Source organism: Microplitis demolitor, chromosome 7 (assembly GCF_026212275.2).
Source record: "Microplitis demolitor isolate Queensland-Clemson2020A chromosome 7, iyMicDemo2.1a, whole genome shotgun sequence".
Classification (NCBI taxonomy): domain Eukaryota; kingdom Metazoa; phylum Arthropoda; class Insecta; order Hymenoptera; family Braconidae; genus Microplitis; species Microplitis demolitor.
The window spans coordinates 19,292,603-19,319,618 of record NC_068551.1 but is presented as its reverse complement, the minus strand read 5'-3'; the positions used below and the strand labels follow the sequence as shown (position 1 = coordinate 19,319,618).

General features: G+C 28.6%; 3 protein-coding genes and 1 long non-coding RNA gene across 12 annotated transcripts in view; 1 reads left to right on the top strand and 3 right to left on the bottom strand.

The window, feature by feature from the left end:
• The window catches only part of LOC103575014 (protein dead ringer), a 79,112-nt gene extending 75,125 nt beyond the window's left edge, over positions 1-3,987 (bottom strand). For all 7 annotated transcript variants that reach the window (XM_008554621.2, XM_008554637.2, XM_008554646.2 and 4 more), the window contains exon 1: positions 3,155-3,987. In XM_008554621.2, coding sequence (XP_008552843.1) covers positions 3,155-3,256 — 102 coding nt within the window. In that variant the 5' untranslated portion in view covers positions 3,257-3,987. The remainder of the gene's footprint in view (positions 1-3,154) is intronic.
• A 6,579-nt stretch (positions 3,988-10,566) lies between these two features.
• On the bottom strand, positions 10,567-12,311 carry LOC103575043 (uncharacterized). 3 transcript variants are annotated; one of them, XR_008403972.1, is made up of 4 exons: positions 12,297-12,311; positions 11,801-11,890; positions 11,079-11,202; positions 10,567-10,726 (listed from the first exon to the last, which is right to left on the bottom strand). It is a non-coding gene; the product is annotated as an uncharacterized LOC103575043 (long non-coding RNA). The 3 variants fall into 3 exon arrangements; XR_008403973.1 differs by having other exon boundaries at positions 11,801-11,880; XR_549283.2 differs by lacking the exon at positions 12,297-12,311 and having other exon boundaries at positions 11,801-11,894.
• A 370-nt stretch (positions 12,312-12,681) lies between these two features.
• LOC103575899 (protein dispatched) lies at positions 12,682-24,237 on the bottom strand. The gene is made up of 12 exons (XM_008555891.2): positions 23,713-24,237; positions 23,490-23,627; positions 22,561-23,223; positions 21,413-21,794; positions 20,998-21,199; positions 20,324-20,711; positions 18,740-20,249; positions 15,104-15,321; positions 14,631-14,840; positions 14,269-14,564; positions 13,770-14,202; positions 12,682-13,450 (listed from the first exon to the last, which is right to left on the bottom strand). Exons 1-12 carry the CDS (start codon positions 23,848-23,850, stop codon positions 12,815-12,817), a joined length of 5,214 nt encoding a protein of 1,737 aa, XP_008554113.1. The 5' UTR covers positions 23,851-24,237; the 3' UTR covers positions 12,682-12,814.
• Positions 15,276-18,023, top strand: LOC103575054 (basic-leucine zipper transcription factor A). The gene is made up of 7 exons (XM_008554676.3): positions 15,276-16,138; positions 16,225-16,300; positions 16,367-16,466; positions 16,541-16,675; positions 16,746-17,108; positions 17,176-17,334; positions 17,429-18,023. Exons 1-7 carry the CDS (start codon positions 15,895-15,897, stop codon positions 17,609-17,611), a joined length of 1,260 nt encoding a protein of 419 aa, XP_008552898.1. The 5' UTR covers positions 15,276-15,894; the 3' UTR covers positions 17,612-18,023.
• Positions 24,238-27,016: the final 2,779 nt, after the last annotated feature.

Sequence of the window (27,016 nt, the reverse complement as noted above, 5' to 3'; positions counted from 1 at the left end):
TATATACATGTAGCTGAGGAATAATAGATGTGCGCCAGCTTTATATATTTTACAATTATAATTATTCGATATAAATAAATAAAATATATACAGAAAAAAAATATTTTTCAATGCAAGAAAAATTTTTCATTAAAATTTTCTGAGGTCTAGAAAAAATTTTTTTTTCCGTAGAGACAGAACTCAGTAAAAAAACCTCACAGTAGTGATGACCACTTTTGTAGCTGTGAAAAATGGAGTCTTCATTTTTTAAAAAATAAATTTTATAATTAAGGTAAGACCCATTAGCCAATCAGGGCACTAGTACCCGATCACATATATTTGTATATCTATATTTAATAAATATAAATATACAAATACATGAAGTGATCGGGTACTAGGACTTTTACCTTGGGAATCAAAATCCCTAGACCCTTTCTGGGGTTTAAATTTATAAAACCTACAAATAGAGGGAGAGATTTACCCTGCAATTAAAAATTATTTGTTGCATTTAATTATAAGCTAGACAACGAAGGTCACCGAAAGATTTGCCAAAAAAAAAATTAAATACTTTTTTTTAGTAGAAAAAAAATGGATGTATTTTATAATTTTTACCATGGGACCGAAGATAATTCCATCGAATACCGCCAGCAAATTACCTCCAAAATCTAATTATGAAATTTTTATAGCGCTATCGTAAAACGCCGAAATAGTGTATCCTCTATCTTCTGCCCTCTACACCTTCTCTCTACCTCGGACCAAAAAATAATCTACCTAGACAATAATTTCATTGAAAATAAAAAAAATCCAGGCAATAAAAATATTATCTCTCACGCCTATACTCAAAAATAAAATAAAAATAGCACAGTATTATATGTATAATGCATACATATTGTTAATATAAATATAAATACAACAAATGACATTACGAGATGGCGTCAGGTAACAACTAAGTATCCATAGGTGATCGTACTCGTAAGCGTTACTGTATACTGTACACATATTTAACAACATACATTATTGTTATTGTTACCGGTGATGTTATTTTGTGTACTAGTGTAAGTATTACCAGCGCTGACCGCTCGCGGATTGGCCACCAGACAAATCCCCGCCTTTGCGCCGCGAACAGATCTCGCGAGCGCGACTGGCATCCGTGGGGATTTAATTCAGCCAATCCATGGCTCTTAATACTCGTGTCTTGTGTATATTAAACTGGGAATGCGCGCGGATTATCGGGCGCATGTCTCATCTTGTACTTCGTACATACAATACACTCACAATTATATTTATATATAAATATAATCCAACTTTCAATACTGAGAAGCTCGTCATTTATCATTTTATAAGTACTGTCATTTTACTTACTATCACAGTAATAAATCATTTTTTTGCAGAGAAAAAAAATAATGGAAATTTTAAGGGAAAAATTTGATGATTTCATTGGAAGTCATTTTCGAAATCGGAGTAATTTCAGTTTGATATGAAATATACTCTATATATATTTTTTTTTGGAATTGTATAAATAAACTGATTTTCTTCTGTCAAGAAAATTAATTTTCAACTTATGAAATTATGAATGTAACAATTTTCATTGACTCAGTACTTAAGAAAATGATGTTATAGCAGTTATTTTTTTTTTCAGTGTATTTATAAATTTAATTCACAGTAAAAGCTGGAAATATTTGTACTATAAATTGATTAAATTTATTAATAAATATGTAAAGTACTTAAAATTATGAGTGTCTTAATTATTGACATCCTGTATAATTCAAAATTTTGTCATATCTTTGATGTTATAAATCATAAGTAAATTTTCTAGATAAATTTCTATATATTTTATTGATTATACGATAGTATAATTTGAAGTATTGAGTAGAAGGTCACGTGTTATCAAAAATGGAGAAAAAAATTGACATCCGAAAAATTACTTACTTGTAATTTAAAATTTTGATTCCCTATTAAACAAAATTTGAAATTATAATTTTTAATAAAGTAATTATTGTAATTATGGTTCTGGTCAATTATTGAATTCAAATATTTTTTTTTTTAAATTTAATTTGTTTACTAAACATAAAAAAAAATTGTCAGCTGTTTGCTGCTTTTACTATCAATAAAACGCGATACAAAATAACAGCAATGGTTTTTTAAGCTCCAAATTATTAATTATATAAAAGAAAAAAAAAAACTTTTTTTTTATTAACTGCGCAAGTGCAGCAAAAAAAAATTTATTGTAAGTGATCAAGACCGATGACGTTTTCTCTCAAAGAAGGAACTTGTCCTGTAATTTCATCAGAATAAAAATAATATCTCATTCACTACATTTATAAATATGAATATATATGAATATATATTTGTAAAGTATTAAAATAACAGTATATTTATTTATCATAAATTTACGGCTGAAATCAGCAAATAAATTCAACTGACAATTTTAAATTAAATAAAAAAATTTTTTTCAAAAACACCAAGAATTTTTTTTTCGTAATTTATTTTTTAAAAAAATTAATATCCACGACTTTAAGTTTCAGTAGTTTCGGAACCTGATGTCAAAAAATTAAGATATGAATTAATTTTGTGATTCAATTACAAAAAAAAAAAAAAAAAATTAAAAATATGCATATTTAGAAAATTAAAAAAACTGTAAGTGCAATTTTTCATATAATTTTTTTTTTATTTTATTATGTCAAAAAATTAATCAAAAACTATTAGACGCTAATTTCAGTATCATAATTTTTTTTTTCTTACTAACACGTGTCCTTTTTCTCAATTTCCATTTCCGGTTTCAATTGTCAATTACCTAAAAATATTTATTATTTAAAAAAATAAAATGTCAATAATTAGCACTCTTATAATTGCAGCTCTTACTTGAATATAAATTATAAATTAAAAATTCAAATTCAAACTCTTCAGTAAAATAAAATTCTCCGAATAAACTCAGCAATTAGTAAATAAAAAAAAAAAAAAAAAAAAACAAACTATTTGTTTACATTGTGTTGTACCGAGAATAAGCCTCGAGAGATTAAATCTATTGAGACAATTCCCAGAATAAAATAAAATAAAAATAAATTTCTCTTGCAGCAGTAAATAAATAAATGAATGAATAGAAAAAAAAAGTAATTAAAAGTATGGGTCTGAGTAATTATCCACTAATAAAAATATGTAAATAAAATTTCCATACCTCGGAACTGGCTGGCGACTGTCGATGATGAAGAGGAATACTAGCCATCGCAACTCCACCACCAGGATTCCCCATATCCTGATACTCGTCGCTTATTTCCATCGCGTAGGATGGCAGGGGTTCTCTGTTCTTCACCCGAATTTTGGCTGATTAATTAACCGCACAGCGGTTGTCAAACTAAATTACACTACGTCTACCTCAGGATCTAGGTTCTGATTTTAAATTTGATTTACTTTTTAAATCACAAGTTGACAAAAAAAAATAAATAATCAATCAGCGTATGCACAAATTCTGATATTCAAGTCCACAATTTACTTTATAAACAAATTAACAATTAATTAATTAATAAAATATTAAAAAGTGACGTCAATGCACAATTTTAGTCATACGCTGCATTTGTTATATATTTTTAAACCTTCACTATATTTTTAAATATAATAAAAACCAACACCCGCGATTATTTATTTGTTTATTTAAAATTTTAATCTCCAGGTCATTGTAATCAACGCGCGCGTAAATTTAAATTGTTAATAATTTATAAATTTATAAACTAACACAGTGTCCACTACACAGAGCACAGTTTTGCTGATCGTTTAAACTTTTTGGTTAAGAATTGTCGAGGTTAAACGATTGTCGACGATTGTTAATCCCGAGATTACTATTCAAGCTGCTGAGCGAGAGTAAGTAATTATGGAGATAAATATAATCAAATAAATAAAAGTACTGAGGAATTAAATTTATCTAGGGTTTATAAAAATTTAATTTAAGAGACGATGTCACATGCACGCGCGATTACGGTCTCTTACGGTCTGAGACTGCACGAGAGAGAGCCGCTCAAGACATCCCCTCTTTGAAATTTAAACTTCACTTGTAGGTGGAGCTAGCGGTCGCGGGCTGGGAGGTTTTTTGAATCGACACGCCCTTTATTCATCGCGGTATCCTCATATTTTATTATTGTTTATCATTTTATATTCAATTATTTAATTTTTTATCAGTGGGGTAGAGTTTTTTAGAATTTTTAAAATTGGCGGGAAAGTTTAAAAATTTTAAATTTATTTGTTTATTGTTGTGGATAAAATTGTTAGTAAATTTTTTAAATTTTAAATAAATTATGCAAAATTTTATGGTAAAATTAAAAAAATGGTATTTTGAAATTTTTTTTAAGTGGCGGGAAAGTTTAAAAATTTCAAATTTATTTGTTTATTGTTGTAAATAAAATTTTTGGTAAATTTTTAAAATTTTAAATAAATTATGCAAAATTTTATGGTAAAATTTAAAAAATGGTATTTTGAAATTTTTTTAATTGGCGGGAAGTTTAAAAATTTTAAATGTATTTGTTTATTGTTATAAATAAAATTGTTGGTAAATTTTTGAAATTTTAAATAAATTATGCAAAATTTTATGGTAAAATTTAAAAAATGGTATTTTGAAATTTTTTTAATTGGCGGGAAGTTTAAAAATTTTAAATGTATTTGTTTATTGTTATAAATAAAATTGTTGGTAAATTTTTGAATTGTTAAATAAATTATGCAAAAATTTATGGTAAAATTAGAGAATGGTATTTTAAAATTTTTAAAATTGGCGGGCAAGTTTAAAAATTTGAAATTTAATTTTTAAATTTATTTGTTTATTGATGTGAATAAAATTGTTGGTAAAATTAAAAATCTTAGAATAAATTATGCAAAATTTTATGGTAAAATTAGGGGATGGGATTTTGAAATTTTTATTTGGGTTTCAAAATGAATAGAAAGGTCAAAAACCATTCAATAGACGAGGAAATATTTTTCCCACGGATTATGTATACATAAGTAATTATACATGTGTTCTTGTACTTGTCGACTGCTCGAGTCTACAATGACAGTCTTACTATCTTTACTTTTATTATGTAGTGCCTATAGTAATATTTACGATAACAAAATAAACTTTTTTAAATTGGACTGCGGAGATTACATAAAAAATATGGAATATTTTTGACAGAGACTGAAATTCAATGGGTTATGATTTTTGAATAATTATAAAATTTAATTTCAAATGGGGAATATTGTGAAGAAATTTTTGTTATGGCAGATTTATAAAGTAAAGATAATTTCGATTTCTGGGTTTTTATCTTTATTTAGTAATCCCACTACCTGAGTTTACTTAAAATCATTTATTTTAATAACAAGTAATTGAATTGATAGTTTAATTTTAGCTTAGTCATTAATAAGAATTTAAAATGCATTAGCTCCTTTTACAATCTTGTATTAAATTTTTTTTTCTCGAATTAAATATATGTATTCTTGGAATTATTAATTATCGTAAGATTTTATGGATTTTAAATTAATAAAAGCGGATTAAATAAAGAAGAAAAGGACTGAAAATTATGATAATTCAAATATTTAAGTAATTTAAAAATTATCATTTGAGTGTAAAATTAAAATTTAATGATAAAATATTATTTTTGTATAAAAATTTCAAAAATAATTTATATTCAAATTTTCATAAATTATTTTTCAATATTTTTTGCACAATAAACCCACAATTTAAAATTTTCCAATAAATTCAAAAAGTAAAAATAATCCAATATCTAAAAAAAAATTAAATGTGACAGGACTCATATTCTTAGACCATTATTTAAAAATTTAATTAACTTTTGACTACCTGGGAATTTTTTATCATTACATAATTAATTTTTCTATATATTTTTTAGTTCATTATATTTTCCAAAAATAATATATATAGCATTTTGGATTTAATTTAAAAAATCCAATTGTCAGCAAAAAAATCATCCCTTAAAAAATTAAAATAACGAATAAGTAGAAATTTGAAGGAATTGATTGATTAAATTGGTAATATTGAGTCTAGTGAACTAAAAATAATTTTTATTAATTTTGAAATAATTTTCTACTGTAATCCATATCTCGGCATAGCTGGAGCTTAATTTCTTGGTTGTCTTTAACTCAGCTTCTTCACATCGTTTGTTCTCCATACCTACATACACACACCTGTACATATATATCTATATATATATGTATGTATTATATATACCCCTATATCTCGGTATTAAATATCGTATATGCAGAAAGCCAAGATGGCCGCAGCATTTACTAGTACTACAAATTACACGTAATTGTAGTCTGTGAACGCGCAGAACTATATAACTATACATCCAAAGGGTCAATCAACTCGCGAATATATGTGCGGAATTATAAATTTTATGATTTACGAACATAATATCTTTTTTTCATTCCACCTTAACATTCTCCTTGCATTATATTTTATACTCAACTTTTTATTAAAACAAAAAAAAAACATATAATTTACTCAAAATTATTCACCTCATTCTTTTTAAGCTCACAAATAAAATATATATATATATATTTTTTTTTTAATGCAAAAAACTCCACTTAAATTCAGTCCTTAATTTTATATTTTCTGCATCGACAGAAAAAGAGCTGAAAAATTAGTAAATTTTTTTTTAAATTGAAAATTAAAATTTTTAAAAAACAAATTTTTATGTCGATAAAAAAAATAAATGGAAAAAAATCCTAGAATCATTGACTAATCATCGATTGACGATTTAACTAAAATAGTTAAAAAAAATTCCACGAATATGATAATTAAGAAAAAGAATAAAACTCGCGGCATTGAGCAAAGGGAGGATGTTTGAATAGCCGCGCCTGCGTCGCAGTCATCACAATATTTCTCTTCTTACGAGATATTTTTCGATTGACAATTCTCATGACTATCATCATATATATGAATATCATACACATACAACATATATATCAACATTAACCACAAGTATTAAAAAATTCCCACAACTACACTCTTGTACTTCACATTCGTAGTCGACCATGACAAACATAAACACATATGACAAATTACATAAAAAATTATACACATATATAAAATATATAAATGCGTTTACAAAGCAGTATAAAATCCAACGCAATCACACCTTATATACATTTTATCTTCATCTCGTTGGTCGTCTTTAAATATTTATTTATCACTATAGGAATTGCTGGGTATTCCACATTAATAAAAAAAAAATTAATGTCTTTAATAATATACTGATAGCAGAATTTTATTATGTATATTTTTTGTTACATAATTTGAAGATTTCATTTTTTAAATTTTTTTCATTGAAGAAATCAAAATTTTGCTTAAAATATTTTAAAAATTGGGTAAGAAAGTTTAATTTTTATCTGTCAAAAAATTATTCTCCAAGATGTGAAGTTAATAAAACATTTTTTTTTTAGAGTATGGATAAATTTATCAGTCAGTTTTCATTAAAAAATTTCCGAGATGCGAATGCTGTGAAAAATCAATCAATTTAGAATTAATGCAATTTTTATTCCATTGCTTGGAGTTCTGAAGTTAAAAAAAAAAAAAATTGTTTACTGTATATTTATTTCCGCATCTATAAATAAATTATCAGTTATATATATATATATATATAAATGAATACTGATATTAATAATAATTAGTAAAAAAAAGAGTAAAAAAAAAAAAAAAGTAGTAGTATTGAATTTAAATAATGCAACGAAACCCTTTCGGTGAGTATTTTTATTTGTTTGATAAATCGAGTGTTAGGAAGTGCCGGAGCGTATGGAAGATAAAAACTACATCGATATACATTATGCATAGGAGAATAAAAAAAAATAAAAAAGAGTAAAGCGCGAGAGAGTGAGTGAGCGAATAGAAGTGTTTGAGGAAGTAACAGAGAGGCTGTATGGTCAATCCAACGGTTTTTCACTAATTTGTCGTTCAGAGTATGTCCATTATTGTGTAAATCATTGACGAGCAGATTGGCACCCATCGTATTGGCAAGGACAATGCCAGGATGAGTATAGGTATATATATACATATATATATTTATATTTACGAGGAGTCTGACAGTACTTGTCGCCCTACGGGATAATAATATATGAAGAGAATGAGAGAAAAGTTACCCTCTACATCGTTAGTGAGCCGAATCAACCGGAAATTCCAGCTTTCGTAGCCTCTTCTTCATTCATCCGAGATAAAACTGCTAAGCGGCATGTCCGGGCGATTTGTTCATCACCAACACCATCAGCTATTTATTATAGACTCGGTTGCCGTAGATAATAAATACAACCCAATCTATTGTACCACTCATATATATATATATATATATCTACACGTATATGTATATGTGTTTTAGTTTTAAAATGCAAACGATTGTCATGAAAATATGAGAATCGAACGAGTATAACTCTTTTGGTAGATTTTTTTTTTTTTTAATAGTTGAATGTAAAAACTTATGACAGATGTTCGAATTATCAATTTTTTTAATAATAATAATTTTTAATTTTATAAATAAAGTTATTGATAAAATAAAAATAATTGTCAGTTTGAAAAAATATAAACAGAAAAATCGGGAGTGAATTCAAAGTATTAAAAAAAATTACTCTGTATAGGGGGTAAATAGGGAGTTTATTTTTTCAGATAATTAATTTTGAAGTGATTAGGATTTTATTTAAATACGCATTTATAATGATTCAAAATTTAAATATTAAAATTCCTCATTGAAGTAAATCCTAGTCTAAGGGAATGAAATAAATGGAAAATCATGAATTTTAATTTTTACAGTGTAATTAATAACAAGGTATTAATAAATATGTTAAAAAATATCCAAGTTGAGCTGTGTGATAAAACTGTGAGGGAGATGATACGGTAAGATCATTAATTATCTAAGAGCAAAAGAGTAAAAGAGTGTAGTGAATGTTTTGCGTCAAGTTGGCCTGTAAAAAAGACAAGCTTGTACTAAACAACTTGGAGGGGTTGTTTGAGAAAAAGATAAGCGTTGTGGATGTACACACGGTTAAGTATAGCAAACAGGCATTTATACCCATATATATAAAAAAGGAGAAGAATTATAGCCAGAGGGAAGTTTTGATGTCGTCACGGTAAACTTAAATTACTTTTAAAGATTAATGACTTTATTCTTTCTATTATCGATTTGTTTTATCGACTTTTTTTTCTTTCATTTATACTCTTTATTTATTTAACTCCACATTTTTCATTACTCATATTTCAAAAATTAAAATTCAAAAATTTTACAAAATTAACTTCCCTGTTTTTGACTCAAAAAAATTTTTTTAAATTTCCCGCTTCCTAAATTTTTCAACCATGTCCATTTTACCCTTTTGTAGAGTTAAAAAAAAATTTTAATTACCAATTTGCCACTTGTAATTTTAATTTATTAAAAATTTTTTCATGGCTCATTTTGCCCAGTTTATTTTATGTACACTCTTACATATATATGTATATATATTGAGAATAAGATTAATGATCTGACATTCGACAATTCGATATACGAATCATGTTTGACTAAAACGGAATTTACTCAGTACTCACTGGAATATTAATGACTTAAAATTTGAATTACCGATATATTGTGTCAAATAAAACACCCTAACTGTTAATAATGAATCTATATATATATATATATGAGGAATAGTTAACTAAAATAAAGGGGGTACCGGTACAAAGAAAAAGAATTAAAAATTATGCATACTGGTATTGAGTTTTTGAAAAAAACAAAATAAATATATATATATATATATATATGTACATATAGTATCAGTACCAAGAACGAGTATAGTAGAATATAAATATAAGAAAAGAATAATATAAAAGGAGCTTAATATTCTTAAAGGAATATTTTGGTAAAGAAATTAAAAAAAAAAAAAAATGATTGTCTGTTTACCCGCAGAATTATTGTAGTATTTATGTTGAATATTATCAAATTTAAAATTCCGGGTGATGTAATTATTCAAATTTATTCTTCGAATCCTGTTTATTAATCGGCGATAAGAAACAGTTTAGTTATTTATGTTTTTTTAATATTCAAATTTATTTTCGGCCTCTAATGATAATGAATGTATATATTTCCGTATTGTTTTCTTTATTTTTAAATTGAATTGTGATATATTATCAACGGATCAAGATAAAGATAACAATTATTATAATTAGTGATTTAGTTATTGAATGGATTGTTAGATAATGAGATAATTATATTTTTTGACTCTAATGTTATTGATCACTGAGTACGATTAGATATTTTAATATCAATAAATATATATTTGTACTTGAAACAACAAAAATAAATTATATAGATGGTTTACTTACTATTTATCTGTTTAAATTTTTTTATCAACTTTTATATAAATAAATATAATAAAAAAATTAATTAACAAATTTCGAAATTAGGTAATTTTTTTTTTTTGAGTTTTTTGATGGTAAGTCGGCGCGAGACCAAAAGTAGTAGCAGTCTACTACCATCTGACGGTGAAATATTTTACTACGATGGTAAAAAAATTATAAATAATCCGCGGGAAAAAATTAATTAATTAAATATACATGAAATTAATTTTAAATATTACAAAACAGATTTCAAAAAAAAGTCTACATTATTTTTGTTTATTTGACTACGATTTATTGTAACATATTTTTTTTTTAAGTCTCGACATATACCATTTCTATACAAGTTTTCTCTTTTGTACTCCAAGTGTATCTTGAACTTTTACAGTATCCTGTACAGCAATCCTTGTGCTCTTTACACTGAAATAAAAATATATTTACGGTTTATAAATCTATTTATCAAAAATTGTGAGCTAGACACAATCGTCCACTCATAAATTTAAATTCAAATTTATTTTTTTTAAAATACACTTTGAATTTTTTAAATTAATTCATTAAAAATTGATAAAAATTTAATTATCAAAAGTTGATTAATAGTTTGGTAATTAATTATTGATAATCAGTAATTACATTGACAAACCTTGAAGCCCAAAAATATAAAGTTTTATTGACTGTGACCCTAATGATTATTATGACTTTTTATCTCAAATTAAATTTTTCATTTAAAATTAATTATAATTATTAATATATTTGATTATCTAAAAATACTTACAGGACCTGCTTTTAGACAAGTTTCTAAATTTACACTGAAAGCTGCAGTCATTGATATCAACCCCACGATCAAAAGTAGAATCAAAATTTTCGACATTTTCGTTTTGTAAAAATCCAATTTAAATCTGAAATTAAATTTATAATTAAAAAATAAGGAGAAATTATACAGAAGCATTCAGAAAAAAAAAATATATATTCGAGTAAAATATAAAAAAATTTTTTGAGCATTTAATAAACGCAGTTTTTTAGATTATGGTTTATATCAACTCTATTTTTAAAATTCTTAAAGTGTTATTTAATTTAGATAAAGTGTTTATGAGAACATAGATATAAGAAAGTAATTACAAATGATTCCGCTAAAAAAAAACCTCATTTACTCCATATGCGAAGTGATTTTTTAAAAAAAAATCCTGAACTCTGAATCCGGATTCCAAAATAAAAATCCATATTCCATGCGAATTTTTGATTTCCAAAAAATTAAAAACATTACAAATTTTTTACAAGTTAAATTTCAAAATTAAATTTTTTTTTTGAAATATTCAGGGGCCTGGTCATTGAATGTAATTCGGTCAATATTTAAATTTTTAAAAAAATATTTAAAAAATAACTTTTGTTTTTTTGGGCCTACACCATTTGCCAGACTCTCCTCCATTTCGATTGATAGATTGAGATAAATTATCATTATTGTTAAAAAAATTTAATACTAAAAACTTATGTACTTACTTGGACTTTTGAAATAAATATCGTTGAACAAAAAAACTCTTAACATACGATCCAGTTTCGCTTAATTAATCGTACTAATTCTGAAAAAGACTAAAATTATATACCATGTCATAAAATTATTGATACGTTATCTCAAATTTTTTTTAGTATTTTTAATGACCATTTTATAGCTTTAATGAAAGATAAACTATAAAATTTTTTAATGTCTATTATTTTTAATTTTTTTTTTTTTTTAATTAATTAAACTAGTAATTTATAAAAGACAGTCCATAATAAAAATTTGTAACTTTTTTTAAAAAAAATTAAAAATTATTTATATTTTACAGACGTTGACATTTTGACGTTTTAAAAAATTTTTTATATTTTTTTTGAGCTTTACGTCTGATTGTATGAAAAGAAAATAATTCATCATTCAAATTAAATAAAATCTTTGAATCAATTAATTTATATTCTGCCAAAAGCTCAACTATTTTTAGAAAAAAAAATGTAATCTTACCCCTGGGTCAATTTTCCACTTTTTGTTTTTAATAAAAATATATTACAGAAGTACAGTAAAGCCAATTTAATAAAAAAAATATCTTTTGATTTTTATAATGACTGTATCATATCTTTTTTTAGATCAACCTAAATATCGATCAATGAGTAATTAACGGCACAATAAATTTCCAACTTAAAATTATTTTTTTCTAATACGTAAATAAATTTCATAAACGAATAAAAATTTTATTTGTTTAAACAAAAAAAAATATTCGGCAAATTTCCCGTCTTAAACTTCCCTCATATTAAAATCTCACAGAGTTAAAATTCCCAAACATTCATATCATGTCCAAATTAATGATCCTGCAAAATCAAAATTACTTAATATAAATCCGGAAGGAAAATTTCATGTAAGTATTTTTATTGGAGAGTTAAATATTTACAAAATGTATTTGTTTATTTAAAAAATTTACAATAATTATTTATTTTGTCTCTGAATTAATTGAATAAATTTAAAGACCAAAGAAAAATATATAATTATACTTCGATATCTGGTTCTGCGATGGGAATCATGACAATAGCGCTGGTAATCGGTTGCATTTTACCTTTTCTGCACAATAAGACTTTAACTTTTTCTGAAATAGCACTTCTGGGAGTCGCCTTGACCATCGCGGGCATGGGAATACCTGGAGGAAGCAGAGGTAAATCAACGACACGTGGTTTGAATGTCGTTTCATTGGCTCGAAAAACCAGAAATAGTCCCGCTTCGTTAGTTTCTTCGGCCATACTCGCCACCAAAGTCCGTATGACATACGTAGGACCTAGGCCAAGAACACTTATTTCCATAGTGATTGGATTATTTATTGCGTCAGTGTTTGAAAAAATAGCCTCATGTGCTCTTTTTTCCACCGCCAACTGCAGCCTCAAAAAACTCTGCTCAAAACTTTGGTAAATTTTTTTGGCTTCCTGTCTTTCGCGCATCGTTTGTTCGACAAACAGTCGGGATTTTTTGGGAATCGAAAATTTAGTATGGGGGTTTTCGGTTGTGTTGCTGGTTGATGTTGCACTAGACCGTGTGCTAAAATTTGCTGTACGTTTTAGTATTTTGACACACAGCCCTCCGTTAATTGTGATCATTGCCAGTGCACGTTCTTCTTGTCCCATTCTACCAAACTGCAGGAAATTATTTTTTTTTTATTAATCAGCTATAAATATATATATATATATATTGGGCAGAGCCCGCCAAAATGTGGTATACCCATAAATTTTACATGTAAAAATATTTAAAATATAATTAGTATTATTTTTTTGAGTCGAAATTTTGATCAAAAGTGAAGAATTTTTTGTATTTTTGAATATAAGTAAAAGCTCAAAACTTTAACGAATTTATCGGGGTCTTTTTTGTGCTTAAATTTAAATAGATTTTTGAAATTCATCAAAATTTTGACAGCATAATTTTAAAATAATTCATTTTGAAGTATAAAAAAAATACCTTCATAGCAGAAATTGGTTCGAAAGTAGTGATGGTATCAACATGATGCTGTGAATCATAAATGACAACTCCTGTTTTGGGCACACTGACAGCAAGTAATGATAAACCAGATTGTTGAACAGGAATACTTATCATATCAAGTGCTAAGCCAGGTAATTTTATTTCCCATAACTTTTGACCTTTGCCAGTAAATCCAATAACGATCCCGGTCATTATCGCGACTGCTAGACCATCGCCAGGTAAAATGCTCATCGCAACAGCCGGAGCCGGTAGATCTTCCCAAAGTTTTATTGTCCCGCAACCTTTCCTCAGTGTGCCGATCTCAAATTCTCTTGATACAACGAAAATTAGGCCTTCACCAGACCACAAGCCTGCACTGACTGTCGTCACTGGAGCCCAACCCAGTTGGAATTTTTCAGCCAAATGAAACGATCTGCATAAAAAAGTTTATTTATTTTAAATGCTTTTATAAAAATATACATATATTTTGGCTGACAACCTGGGGTCCAAAATTAAGATAAATCCTTCCTCGGTACCAATAACTAGACAACTACTCGCTGGATCATTCCAAGAATCTTTTCTGATGGTTCCAATGGTCGTCGCACAATCCGGCCGATTTAACGGAATGCTTCGATACAAATCAGCAAATTCATATCGTAGATTTTCATCGAGAGACAAAAATTTCAAAGTACGCGGTGATATGAAAGATGAGCCCAGTTCTTTTACTAGTAACTCTAAATCTTCATAAAGAACTTTTATGTTTACCTCTTGTTCTACTCCAGCTTTGTGCCAAATCTGTTTATCAAAAACAATAGTGAGTAGTATTTTTTATTTGAGTTTATATATCAATATATTACTTACCTCTTTTTCTTTAGGATGAGCATCTAAAAATGGTAAAGAGTATTTGAAATACGGCTTCATATTTTTATAAAAAAATATATCAACACAAGAAGCTACTGCGACTACTGCTGATTTGGGATCATTATTTTCGGTATAAAATCCAACTACTCCACATGGTGGGTGTAACATTGAATATTCTTGTACTTGATCACTTCCTTTAAAAACACGTACCTGCCAAAAAAATGTTTCCCTATCAACTTAAACAAATTTTAAAAACAGTCGACTCTGTGGCCAATTTCAAAACTTCCCGCTATTTTCAAATTCAAGAAGCTGACCCTCAATTTTCTATAGAATTTCTTAGACGACCATCCTGACCACAACCGAAACCAATAGCTTTCCTTTTTTTTTAAATTTCAAATTTTTATAGCGGGAAATTTGAAATTGAGCAAAATCGAAATTATAACGAAATTAAATTAAAGAAATAAAAAATGAACCTTTGCATTTTCCGCAAGCTCGTCACCCAAGTCAATAGCGATAAGTCGAGCTTCACCATCTCCAGCAACATCCATCATCTCGAGACCACCAGGCAATACATTTAATTTGGCACTAGGTTCCCAAACGGCTTCCAACCACCGGCTGCTGCTTAATTTTGAACTTATCGCCCGTTCCATTTTTTTTTTAATTACCCAAAAAAATTCACTCCAATCATAACATCAACTAATTAAGTAATCAATTTTCTGTTTATTTTTTAATTACCAATTAAACCAAAATTTGAATAATTAATTATTCATTATTTTTAATTACTTTAATTACTCAGCATATTAATCAACGAAAGAAAATCCCAGTATACATTGAGAAATTATTTGTTTTGACTATTGTTACCATGGAATTTCATACACGCACACATACATATATATAAATATGTATATACTATACTAATACCAAAGGCAGGACACAATAGCCGCGTACTTTAATATACTTTTGAAATTTATCAGATTATACCGTCAGTTAAAATATAATTCTTGTTTTTATTTACTTACGATAAATTTATATACTCATTATATCAGTATTTGTAATTATCATTATATATTATACCAAAATCTATGAGTAACTCTGTATAGTTTCATATATTTATCATATTTTTTTCTAACGTTCGTTTAATTTTCAGTTTAGTTTATTATATAAATTATAAATTTATGTTTAACATAAATATTTATTTATAATTAATTATTGTGATAATTATTAAATATAATAGTGCGTATATATTTTTTTAATTGTTTTAAAAATGGATTTTTGTACAAGTACGCCACTTGTTGTAGCCAAACAAAATTCTTCGCGTATTAATAATGATAATAAATTGAATCAAAAATTATTTATAAATAATGCTGATCAAAATAATAATAATGATAATAATAATAATAACAATAATAATAATAATATATTTTTTGATGAGTACTGGGAAAAAATAAATGGCCCAAAATTTGTAGATTTTGCAAATGGAATTCCAGAGCCGCGTGATTCATTTTTTGGTAAAAATATATTTATATTAATTTGTTAATTAATTAATTGTTTTTAATAATTTTTAACATAAATTTGATATATATTTTTTTCAAAGATGGACGCCAGTCGATTTGTCCGACTCCAGTAAAAAATGAAGATTTTTTGGAATTTAAAAATAATGATCTTATTAAGTAAGTTTAGATTAATTAATTAATTATGATTAATTGGGATTAATGGAAATTAATTAATAATTTTAGTACATTGGAAAATTTTTCATTGGGTTCAGAAAATGATGATGACGTCGAAGACATTACACTCAAAGCTGATGCAACTTTAAATGAATTAAATACTAATGAGGTTATTTTAATTAATTAGATATAAATGATACTAAAAATTAATTAAAAAATAATTTGTGATTTTTTTTTTTGTAGACGAGTGTAATTAATTGTGGGGATAAGAGTATTGATAGAAGACTATCACGTTTATCAACGACACCCCAGCCATTTAGTTTTGAATCGCGTGAAAGAGACAAACAAGACCGGAAATTAGCAAAGAAACAATTTTTGGTAATTATACATTTTAGTTTTTTAGTTTGAGTTTTACTATTGATGCAAAATATATTTTTTTGAATTGTAGCAGACAAATGTCCACGAAAAACAAACGGGATTCAAAGCGCGTCCGGCGCCAAAATTCAAAAATCCGATAAAAAATCCAATAAAGCAAATTAAGAAGGAGGAGAAGCGTCCAGTGCGGGAGGAAGTTCCTGTAGTAAAAAATGAAGTCAAGTCGGCTCAGGAATTTTTCAACTGGAAAAAAGAAACTAAACCTTTTGTGTGCAAAGGGTCAATTAAAGAAGAAGTTATATCTCCGATAAATTTATCCCCCGTTGAAAAAGTTGACAAAAGTGTTTCGTGTACAGTAGAAGAGTTGGAAAGTGAGCTGAGTTTACAAGCTAGAGATGATAGTAGTGCTGGGCCTAAGCACAGGAAAAAAATCGAGGTATTAAATTTTTTTTTTATTTAATAAATAATTATTTTTTAATTGTATTTTTTTATTTATTTTTAAGGTTTGGAACCAAAAACCATTTCAAGTAAATCTTCCAAAAAGACGAATATTAGTTCCCAAGTCACCAAAATTACGAACTGCTGAAAGAGCGCGGGAAAGAAAATTATTTGAAGAAAAATTGAAAAAAAGAGAAAAAGATTTTGAAGAATTTCATAAAATAGTAAGTTTTCAAAATTACATTTAAATTTGAAATTTTTCCTCAATTTATCAATTAAAAATTATCTAAAGTATTTTATAATTAAATAATAAAATAGTTATCCGAAACTCAAAGAGAGAAGGAAAAAGATGAAATAGCCCGTCTACGTCAGCAAGCGACATTCAAAGCTCGTCCGATGCCAAAGTATCCAGATGTCAAAGTATCAGTTCCATTTAAACGTCAACTTGTCAACCCACCGATTCCCCAAATCACGAAACGCCCGCGTCGAAATGAAAATTAATTTAACCGCCAAAATTTTAAATACAAAATTCCCAAAAAAAAAAATGATCATTTTTTTTTTTTAATCAATTTTCCACGTGACAATATTTATAAGTATTAGTATTCGTATAAGAATAAATATATGTATAATTAATAAGAAATCAATAGATAGTAAATTAAGTACATCAGGCAATTGTATTTAATTTAATTCAAGGTACTCTTTATACAATAATCAATATATCGAACATCATTATATTATTTGTGAACAATTATAACAATTATTATAACATACAATTTTTTTTTTCACAGTATTGTTAACAATAAATCCTTCTTTTTTTCCGCATGATTAAATACTGATTTTTTTTTCTCACCCCCACATTTAACACCAATAATTATTTTCATTTACTTAATATTAATTATAAATTAATTGTCATTAGAATTATTATTTATAAATTCATAATCACAATCGTTACAGCCTTTTTATATATAAACAATTATTAATAACTAATTAATATTATTTATAATTTTAAAAACTTAATTATTTATTTTAAAAATAATAAATTCATTTATTGAGTCTTTAAATTTTTTTTTACTATTTAAATAATAAATACTTTTAATAAAATCTATTTTTAAATTATACATTTTCTTATTAAGAGCTAATGGAATTTTTTTTTAAATTGTCACGCAACATAGAGTATTTGAGGCTTAATAAAATCATCCAAATATTTTTAAAATAATGAAAAAAAATTTACATTAAATAAATTTCTACTGATTTCCGTAATTAATTAAATAATTAATTTTTTTTAATTTCTATTATGACTCAGTATTTTTTTATTACTTGAATATATTTCAGAAATTCCATGGGAATTTTTCATTTGGTTTTTTTTTGTCCATAGAAATTTTTTTTTACATAAAACTTTAATTTTATTTTTTTGTCTACTCCATTTTGGAAAAAAAAAAAAAAAGTCTATTAAAACTTTGAAGTTTCCATGAACTTCAATATTTCCATCCTACTTCTCCTACTTACAATAAAAAATAAATTAGTATAAAAAATAAAAATAGCACCTTTAAGTCAGTAGACTAGAGTCCAATGCTTAAAACACAACCATCACATTTAAATTACAATTACAGTAAAAATAAATTTATTTACGTCTACTATTAATAGAATCAGTCTGATTGGAATCAAGATATAGTAAAGGTGAGGAAGGTGATGGCAATGAAGACTCTGAAGCCGGAAGACGAATTTCTATGTCCGGACAATGCAACTGACAGACAGTACTCGAGGTGCTCAAATTAGACTCGGACAGCATGCACCCAGATTTGTTTTTTCTCCGCCAGTCGACTTTGCTGCTCCTGCAGCTACTGTTACCCGCGCTGTCACTTGCATCCTCTTTTCTGTCAGCTCCCCCATCGCCTCGGAAACCCGGCAAAAATTTTCTCAACCTCGCGTAGTGGAACTGAGCGAATTCCGGCGAGGGGCCAAGAACTGCCAGCAGGGGGCACAGAAAAAATGTTGCGTACAACCAACTGATCCCCATTATCAACAGCAAAAATATCGCGATCTGTATGTAAGCCAGCACATGAGAAGGCAGCATAAGAGCCCCCGAGACCCCGCTGGTAGCCGCGGCCATTAAAGTCGGCCCGCCCATTTGCTCGAGAACTCTTTTGACGCGGTCAGTTTTCTTGTCTGACTTGCAAGCTCGATAGCTTACGCTGTAATGGAGACTAAAGTCAACTGCCAACCCGATTGCCGTCGATACCGTCACGCTTTCCAAGACATTTAGTCTCCATCCCAACAGAACGAGCGCCGCGACTGTCGACAAAATGGCGCCGCCGATCGTCAAAATGGCGTAGAGACTCACCAGGGGGTTCAGCGTCACTAGCGCCAGCACCACGAGTGCCAGAATCATTGACACAGCCATCGCCCAAAGTGTTCCTTCATAAAGTGTCCGCTGCAGTTCATAAAATTCAAGTTGGCTTACGAACCAGCCGTTTTTCATCCCCCTCGGCGCAGTACTCAACTGCTGCTGCATCCAGTTCTCTACTTTTTTGAAAAATTCATTCATTTCAGAAAACGATAAACTGTAAGAGTATGTGCTGTCGTACTCGACAATCAACGCCATTATTTTTGGCAATGGCATTTTTAATGCTGTACTGCTGCTATTAGTAATACTGCTATTATTATTGTTATTGGAAAGTAACTGAGCTGGAGGCTTAACAGAATCTTTCAAATACTTCATCCCACCTGCAACTGTCCCCCCACGTGTCCATAAATAAGACGGGGTGCGATAAAGATCTGCGCTGGCTTCGGCAACACACCGTCGCAGCACCTGGGGCTTGTAAGGATAAGGACTGGCTTCACAACAAGGAGCTCGACTTAATTGGGGATCGATTACATCCTCGCAGCGTCTGGTCATCCATGTTCGGAATGACTCGATGAAGCAGTTGGACAGCATCGGGCCCTCGGTGTTGTGATAAAAAGGCTGAGCTCGTAAATTTTTGCAGAATTTGTGTAACCATACTTGGGATTTTTGGTCAGATATGTCGAATGTCTCGTCGAATTCGAGCTCTCCACGGGAATATGGGTCCAAATAATTGCCATTGTCTACTGGCTTTATTCCCCAGACGAACCTTAGTGGCAATAATCCTTCTCCTTCACCCTGAAAATAATTATCAGCCATTAGACTTTTTTGACGGAAACCGGATTTAAGAAATTTGGTCAATTGATAATTACCGATTCACGTTTTTCAAACCAAAATTTACGCGCGTACTGCAAATCGTATCGTTCAAATTGGTGCAAGCTGTCGAATAATTGGAAGTTCGGTGAATCTGGCAACCGCAAACCAGGGTAACTGAAGACAATCATGCCACCGGCTAGTGCTGAGGCACCGAAAATTGGCAGCCATAGCCAGCGTAGTCCGATAACTATACGTGACAATGTATTACTGAAGCCTATTGATACTTTGTCCATTGTTATTTTTAATGGACGTATTATTTTTCGCACCATAAAATTCGCTGGTGATAAAATTACGATGCGACAGTGCTCAGATACGACGACACTTGCTGGCAGCCATGTTACCATAAGGAAAAAATTTGCTATTACTGTCATTCCTGAAAACAAACTATTCATTTTTTTATTTTTTTTTATTTTGCAAACGTATGGAGTAAATGAACTGTCAAAAATTTTAAGAAGCGAGTGACTGTTTATTTATTTAATTTCCTCAGAGTAAAATTTACTCCGAAAAAATAAACTCCCTATTCACTCATAATACGGAGTAATTTTTTTTTTAAAACTCCGGAACTCTGAGTGACGGAGTAAATTTTGATTGAAATAAAATCGTAATCTTAAAATTTATTACAGTAGTAATTAATTGTTTAGATTTTTTATGATAATTAATTAGTGGTTACCTAAAACAATTTATTGCCGTAACATTACTGACAATTGATGCAAAAAATGCGACAGCTGTGGTCAGTGATGTCACGAGCATCGATGGTACTGCGTGTATTAAAGTTTTTTGAACTAATTTCGTCATGCCGCCATTTGATATTTTTTCTTTTTTATTTTCTTCCCATATTTTGCAAAATATAAATGCGTCATCTGCACCAATTCCTGTTTAATTTATAAATAAATTAATTATTTTATTTTTTAAATAATTATGATTTTTAATTATGACAAAATATTTGAAAATTTTTATTTATAAAAAAATTAACTGGTAAAATTTTCACTATGGATAGAAAAAATTTTTCAGTTTAGTAAATTGTCAGAATTAAAAATCAGAATGACCTTTGAATAAAAGGTTTAGTTTTAATTATAAAATCTTACCAACAGCAACGACGATCGCCAATAAATTCATAAATGGAAAAAAATTGATTCGTATGACCAGAGTATAAATAGCATAGGAAATACCGAGACTAAAAATAACAGCCATTATTGCTGATAACGTGAGAATAATTGAACTTGTGTAGGCCCAGATACAAATAGTGACGAATGCAAACCCAGATAATAAAAATGATGAATCAGAAACGAGCAGGCGGTCAAATAATGTGCTTTTCAAACCCAACTCCATGGCCACTACCCGAAAATTCCCGTATGTTAGACCATCAATTGCGATGTTTTTGTAAAATTTTAGTGACGCTGAACTAGCAGCTATTGGTAAAAATAACATTGCGGCTCCAAGTGTTGCATTCGTGTTATTTTTAATTACCTGTAAATTTATTTAATTAGTAATATTTGGTAGATGAATTTCTGGTGTGAAAATTTCAAAAAAATTTATTGAAAATGGCCTGAGGTAAAAATGTCACCTGATACTTTCAGTTTTAAATGGAGAACACGCAACATATTTTTGATTTTATAAGTAAATTTTCCAAAAAAATATTTGTACTGAAAAATGAATGTTGAGTTTTTTGAAAATTTAATTTTAAATTAGTTAGGTTTGAATTTACGGCAGATGAATTTCCGGTGTAAAAATTTTCAAAAAATTTATTGAAAATGGACTGAGGTAAAAATGTCACCTGATACTTTCAGTTTTAAATGGAGAACACGCAACATATTTTTGATTTTATAAGTAAATTTTCAAAAAAAATATTTGTACTGAAAAATGAATGTTGAGTTTTTTGAAAATTTAATTTTAAATTAATTAGGTTTGAATTTACGGCAGATGAATTTCCGGTGTAAAAATTTTCAAAAAATTTATTGAAAATGGACTGAGGTAAAAATATCACCTGATACTTTCAGTTTTAAATGGAGAACACGCAACATATTTTTGATTTTATAAGTAAATTTTCCAAAAAAATATTTGTACTGAAAAATGAATGTTGAGTTTTTTGAAAATTTAATTTTAAATTAATTAGGTTTGAATTTACGGCAGATGAATTTCCGGTGTAAAAATTTTCAAAAAATTTATTGAAAATGGACTGAGGTAAAAATATCACCTGATACTTTCAGTTTTAAATATTAATAATTAGACTTACATCTGATGACATGAAGTCAGAATCCAATAGATAATGGAGTAAATGATAAGGCGCATTGTTGTGCTTGTAACACTCTGCGGGAACTTGTTTCTGACAATTAAAGTCTTCAGAACAATCAGCAGTCAAATGACGGTTCCGATAATAATAAGCGCAGCGTTTCAATAAATTTTCAATCCTACTTAAATCGGTGTCAGTTACACCCAAACATGAGGTCCGGTTTGACAAAAACGCGACGTAGTTCGCCGGAGACCAACTGCGACAGCATCTCTTACTCTCAGGATTCCGGACAGAACGAAGCTCGCACAGGTCTGGGAATTCAGGATTCGCTCTCAGCATCGCGTCGATGTGACACTGAGCCAAGACGCCCTCCAGTGACCATAAATTCTTATCTTTGTTGTCCGAACCGATGACCACTCGGGCGTAAGAGGAGCTGGGGACGTGGCAGAAAAATTCTTCAAGGTTGTTTTCCACTGGGTCGTGGATGTGTTCCGGTCGATTTTTATTGTTTTTCAGTCTCAGCAATTCGTCCCATTGGTCTTTACTTTCACCTGTACTTGTTTCGTTTGTTAGTTTATTGTATTTTTTCTTCTTGTTTTTATTTTTCGGCTTCTTCCGGAGTATGCCGGCTATTGTTCTGGTACCGTTGAATAAATCTGTTGTGTTCTGTTTAAAAAAAATATTTATGAGCATTCAATTACTTAAGAATTTTAATTCTTATATTTTTCTAACAAATTTTGGTCACTCAAAAAAAATTTCGAGACTCCAAAATGAATTCGAATAAATTTTTTAAAAATTATTCAAAACTCAGTAAAATATTTTTTGTAAATAAAAATTTTTTACTCAATAAATTAAAAAAAAAAAAAAAAACTGAATTGAACTCCATAAAATCCCACTCCAAAGTAAATGAAATTTTTGATATAAAAAATTACCTGTTTAGTTGGTTGTAATAAATAATTATAATATTCAATAGGATTATCAATAAGTTGACCACGAGCACCAGTTGCTCTCATTAAATTATACCAAGCAGTTAATCTTTGTGCTAATGCTGTACCACGTGCTTCAAATCCCTATTCACCATAAATAAATAAATAAATAAATAAACAATTAATTAGAAAAAAAAAAAAAGATGTACATAATTAAAATAAAAATTACCAATTCTGGATTTGAAAAATCTGGAAAATTATTTGTTGCCAATGGAACAATTAAACATGTCGATGACAACACAAATACTGCTGATAATATTGCATAGGGATGATGTGCAACAACTCGAGAAAACCATAAAATTTCCATTATTTATTTACCTAATTAATTTTCACTCATTTAAAAAAAATTCACTATTTTAAAAAAATAAATTAATTGATAAAATTTAAATATCGATAAAAATTTTCTGTCGATTTAAAATTTAAAAAATGAGTGTTTAAAATGTCATAACTAATGTAATAAAAATTTATACGAGTACTATAAACTATAAACTGTTTAAGTGTAATGCTAAACACGTAAACCGCGTACACTACTTTGGACTGTTAACTGATTGAGTACTGTAGGTATACTAACATGAACTATCTACTAGTTTGTATAGGAAGGACTATTAGAATAAAAGTGTAAGTACTGTAGGTATACAGGAGCCTCTATAGGTGATAGACTTGTTTAGATCCTACTATCCTACAGATCCTGTGGACTTTGCTCCTTTATTTTTCGCTATAATTTCGTCTAGAGCTAGACTCTGGAGCCAGACTTGCTTGCTTTTGATGTTAAACCGCTTAATGCAGCAGCCAGTCATACAGGTCTCTGTGGAATGGACCAACGTTAACGGAAAGTTGTCGAGGAAATCTCACCGTTCGATAAAAAGTTTCATGATTATTTTTTTTTACGATTAATAAATAGGGAAAATAATTTTTTTATAGGGGGTAGGAATTGGAGCTCGCGAATTTGGCGGGTCTAGAAAATTTAATTTTTTGAATTTTTAATTAAATGCTGATTTGAGTTTTGGTAAAAAAATGAATTTTTTTTGGGGGCAGTTCTAATGATCGAGTGGAAAAATTTAATAGAAAAAATATAAAATGAAAGAGAATTTTTGAAATAAATTATAAGATATTATGAGGGTGAAAATAAATTTTAGGGATAAAGGGATTATAGTGAAAGAAAATATAATAATAGACGTTTTACATTTATAAGAGAACAAAATAAGGCTTATGCGTTTTCAAATTTAAAACCGGGTAAAGTGAATAAATTTTTCTTTTCTTATACTAACTATTCAATACGAGTTTTAAGTTGAGCTTTGTAATAATTTATCAACTTTCCCTTTCTTCAGTTTCTTAAATTTTTTTCCATTCTCGGGCAAAAATGGGTCACTTCAAATAAAAAAATAAAATTTTTCCTTATTTTATTTGTGACAAAATTTATCAGAATAATTCAAAAAATATTGAAAAAAAATTCAAATAAAATTTGAAAAATGCGCGCGAAATTTTAAATTATTTAAAATTAATTTCACAAATAATTAGAATTATTTATACAAATTTAAGGTGACCAACTTCCCTCCTCTCCCTCCACTACAATTTTCAAAAAATTCCGTCACAATTTTTTTTTTCTTATAATTTCCACCCATATATTTTTACAGTATTTTTAATTAGAAATTAATTATTACAAGAATTTAAAAAAAAAAAAAAAAAAAAAAAAAAAAAAAACCGAAATCAAAGTAAAAAAAAAATCAGAATGAAAAGACGTTGATTTAAAAAGATTAAAGTAATCTGTAAATATATTTAGTATGAATGAGACTTTCCGTCTAACCCCCGGCTAACATTCCTCGATAGAGACAGATATATATGATGGTCACCATAGTATAAGTAATAGTTCCCGCGCCACTTCCCACACATCCTCTTAAACTCTATATACATTATCATTTAGTATTATACTCTCCCCTACTACACGTACTTTGTTTCTATACCAGCCAAACGAGCAGCCCGCATACGCCGTCAATTTTATTTACTTACTCGCTCGCTACCTATTTCAATAATTATTATTTTATTCATAAATCTCTCGCTAATAAAATAATTCCACCATCAACAATAACACTTACAATTTTATTAAATAAAAAAAACATCAACTAACAGCTTAAAAACAAATTGATGATCTTGAAATTGACATTAAAAAATCATTACCTAATTAGGTAACGAAAATAATTCTCTCCCTAATTTATTCACCCAAAATCTTTTTTTTTTTTTTTTTTTTTTTTATTATTATTAATTATCATATTTTTATATTAAAAAAAAAAATGAAAGCTCATACCCCTGACAAATGATGTATTATAATAAAAAAGCGAAAAAAAGACAAAAGGAAAAATTACAACACGCCTTGCTCTTTTGCAATTTTCTTTTCACAGTTAAAAAATATAAAACAAAAATCAAAGTTGAAAGCTTTCATTGTAAGCTCTGTGTTAGTAGAACAGTATTGCCACAGCCCCTGCAGCATCCACGACACTTGGAACCGCCAGAACGGATGCGGGGACTGATCGGTGTCACGTGAACCCTCCGGATATACCAGCTTCCTAGTCTTGCTCACCTACTTTATCACCCGGTCCGAGCAGAAATGGATTCACGTGTAGATTAAAATACCAAAATTTCAAATATTCCCTTCTTTCACCAAAGCTTTCATGAAAGCTCTTGTCATCCAACCTCAGCCCGACTATAGTTCAATTTAACCTCTTGAGTCAACACCTAATCTAGTTATTTAAAAAAAAAAAAACGATTTACTGATGGGTCGCAAGGTATCAGCTGAATGTCTGATTTTTCCGGCGGATGTAATCCAGCGTTACATCGATACCGAAGCCTGTTGTTGAGTGTGATAAAAAAAATTTTTATTACGGATATACATGAGGATAGAGGATGTGTCCTATAGGAAGCTAGAAGAAGCTGTAATAATAGACCGACGGAGGCTGTGTGCTGACGATCATCATGATGTTGGTGTCCCGGTGGTTAAAGGCCAGTGGTGGTGGCCGAAGTTCCTAGTTGCCAGTCGCCATCAGCTTCACATAATCTACATCAACCACGTTTACTTGTCAACGTTCATAATGATATACCGTTGATTATGATATACTGTTTGTCATCTTGGGGAACCCCCACTCTGTTCCTCCAATCAAATCCACAATTGCCTATTTTTATTATACAGAATTTTTACAACCTTTGGAAATTTATTGGAAATAAAATACCAACATGTCAAGACCCAGTAGCTTGATTGCCTAAAAAAAAAAAAAGTCATTGCTCGTAGGAAAAATAAGGCAGCCAAAGAACCTGGAGAGATCTGAAGAAAGGTATCGGACATAAAACGGATCCAGATTAGGATAAGGGATAGACTATAGACAAAAGGGGGGTTATCCCCACTCATAATGTCCCCTCTTTTAGTTTGCTCGGTTTGCTGACAGTGATAACGAGTTACACTCGGATCATCGTCATCATCATCA